At 73.9% G+C, this 463-nt stretch overlaps 1 protein-coding gene across 1 annotated transcript in view; it reads right to left on the bottom strand.

Annotated features, from left to right (window-relative positions):
• Positions 1-139: 139 nt before the first annotated feature.
• The window catches only part of ANKMY1 (ankyrin repeat and MYND domain containing 1), a 79520-nt gene continuing 79196 nt past the window's right edge, over positions 140-463 (bottom strand). The window contains exon 11 of the mRNA XM_012734780.1: positions 140-325. Within this exon, the coding sequence (XP_012590234.1) occupies positions 140-325 (186 nt within the window). The remainder of the gene's footprint in view (positions 326-463) is intronic.

Genomic DNA, 463 nt, shown 5'->3' with positions numbered 1-463 from the left:
AGGTGCAGGGCCTGGGCACTGGCCTCCCCTGGCGCCGGAGCCACCCCGCGGTGGCCGCCCTGCAGCCCGCGCCTGACCTGACAGCCCCCACCTGGCTCCCCGTGGCCTGGTGGGGGACCTGGGCCCCCGTGTCCGGCCCTCAAGGCTGGTCTCCTCCGTCGCGCCCGCAGGTCATTCTCAGTTTGACGTCCACGATGTCCGACCTGGCTCCCTGCTGCCACCAGATCCTGGGGGCCAGTCTGTCCCGGCTTCGCGGCGAGCTGGGAGTCTCGGTCCCCCCGCCCAGAGAGCGGTGCCATTTGTCCAGCGGGCCCTGGCGGCCGTCCTGGGCGCAGGGGTCCCAGCAGCTCTGTGGGGGGCCACCGCCTCCTGCAGCTCCGTCGTGGCCCAGCCCTGGGACGATTCTGCGTCAAAGCCAGCGCTGACCCCCACGAAGGGGACCCCCGGCCGGCCCGAAGGCCGG

Source organism: Condylura cristata, unplaced genomic scaffold, assembly GCF_000260355.1.
Source record: "Condylura cristata isolate star-nosed mole 26May11 unplaced genomic scaffold, ConCri1.0 scaffold00069, whole genome shotgun sequence".
NCBI classification, from domain to species: domain Eukaryota; kingdom Metazoa; phylum Chordata; class Mammalia; order Eulipotyphla; family Talpidae; genus Condylura; species Condylura cristata.
The sequence above is the reverse complement of the archived record's forward strand: the minus strand, read 5'-3'. Positions and strand labels throughout refer to the sequence as shown.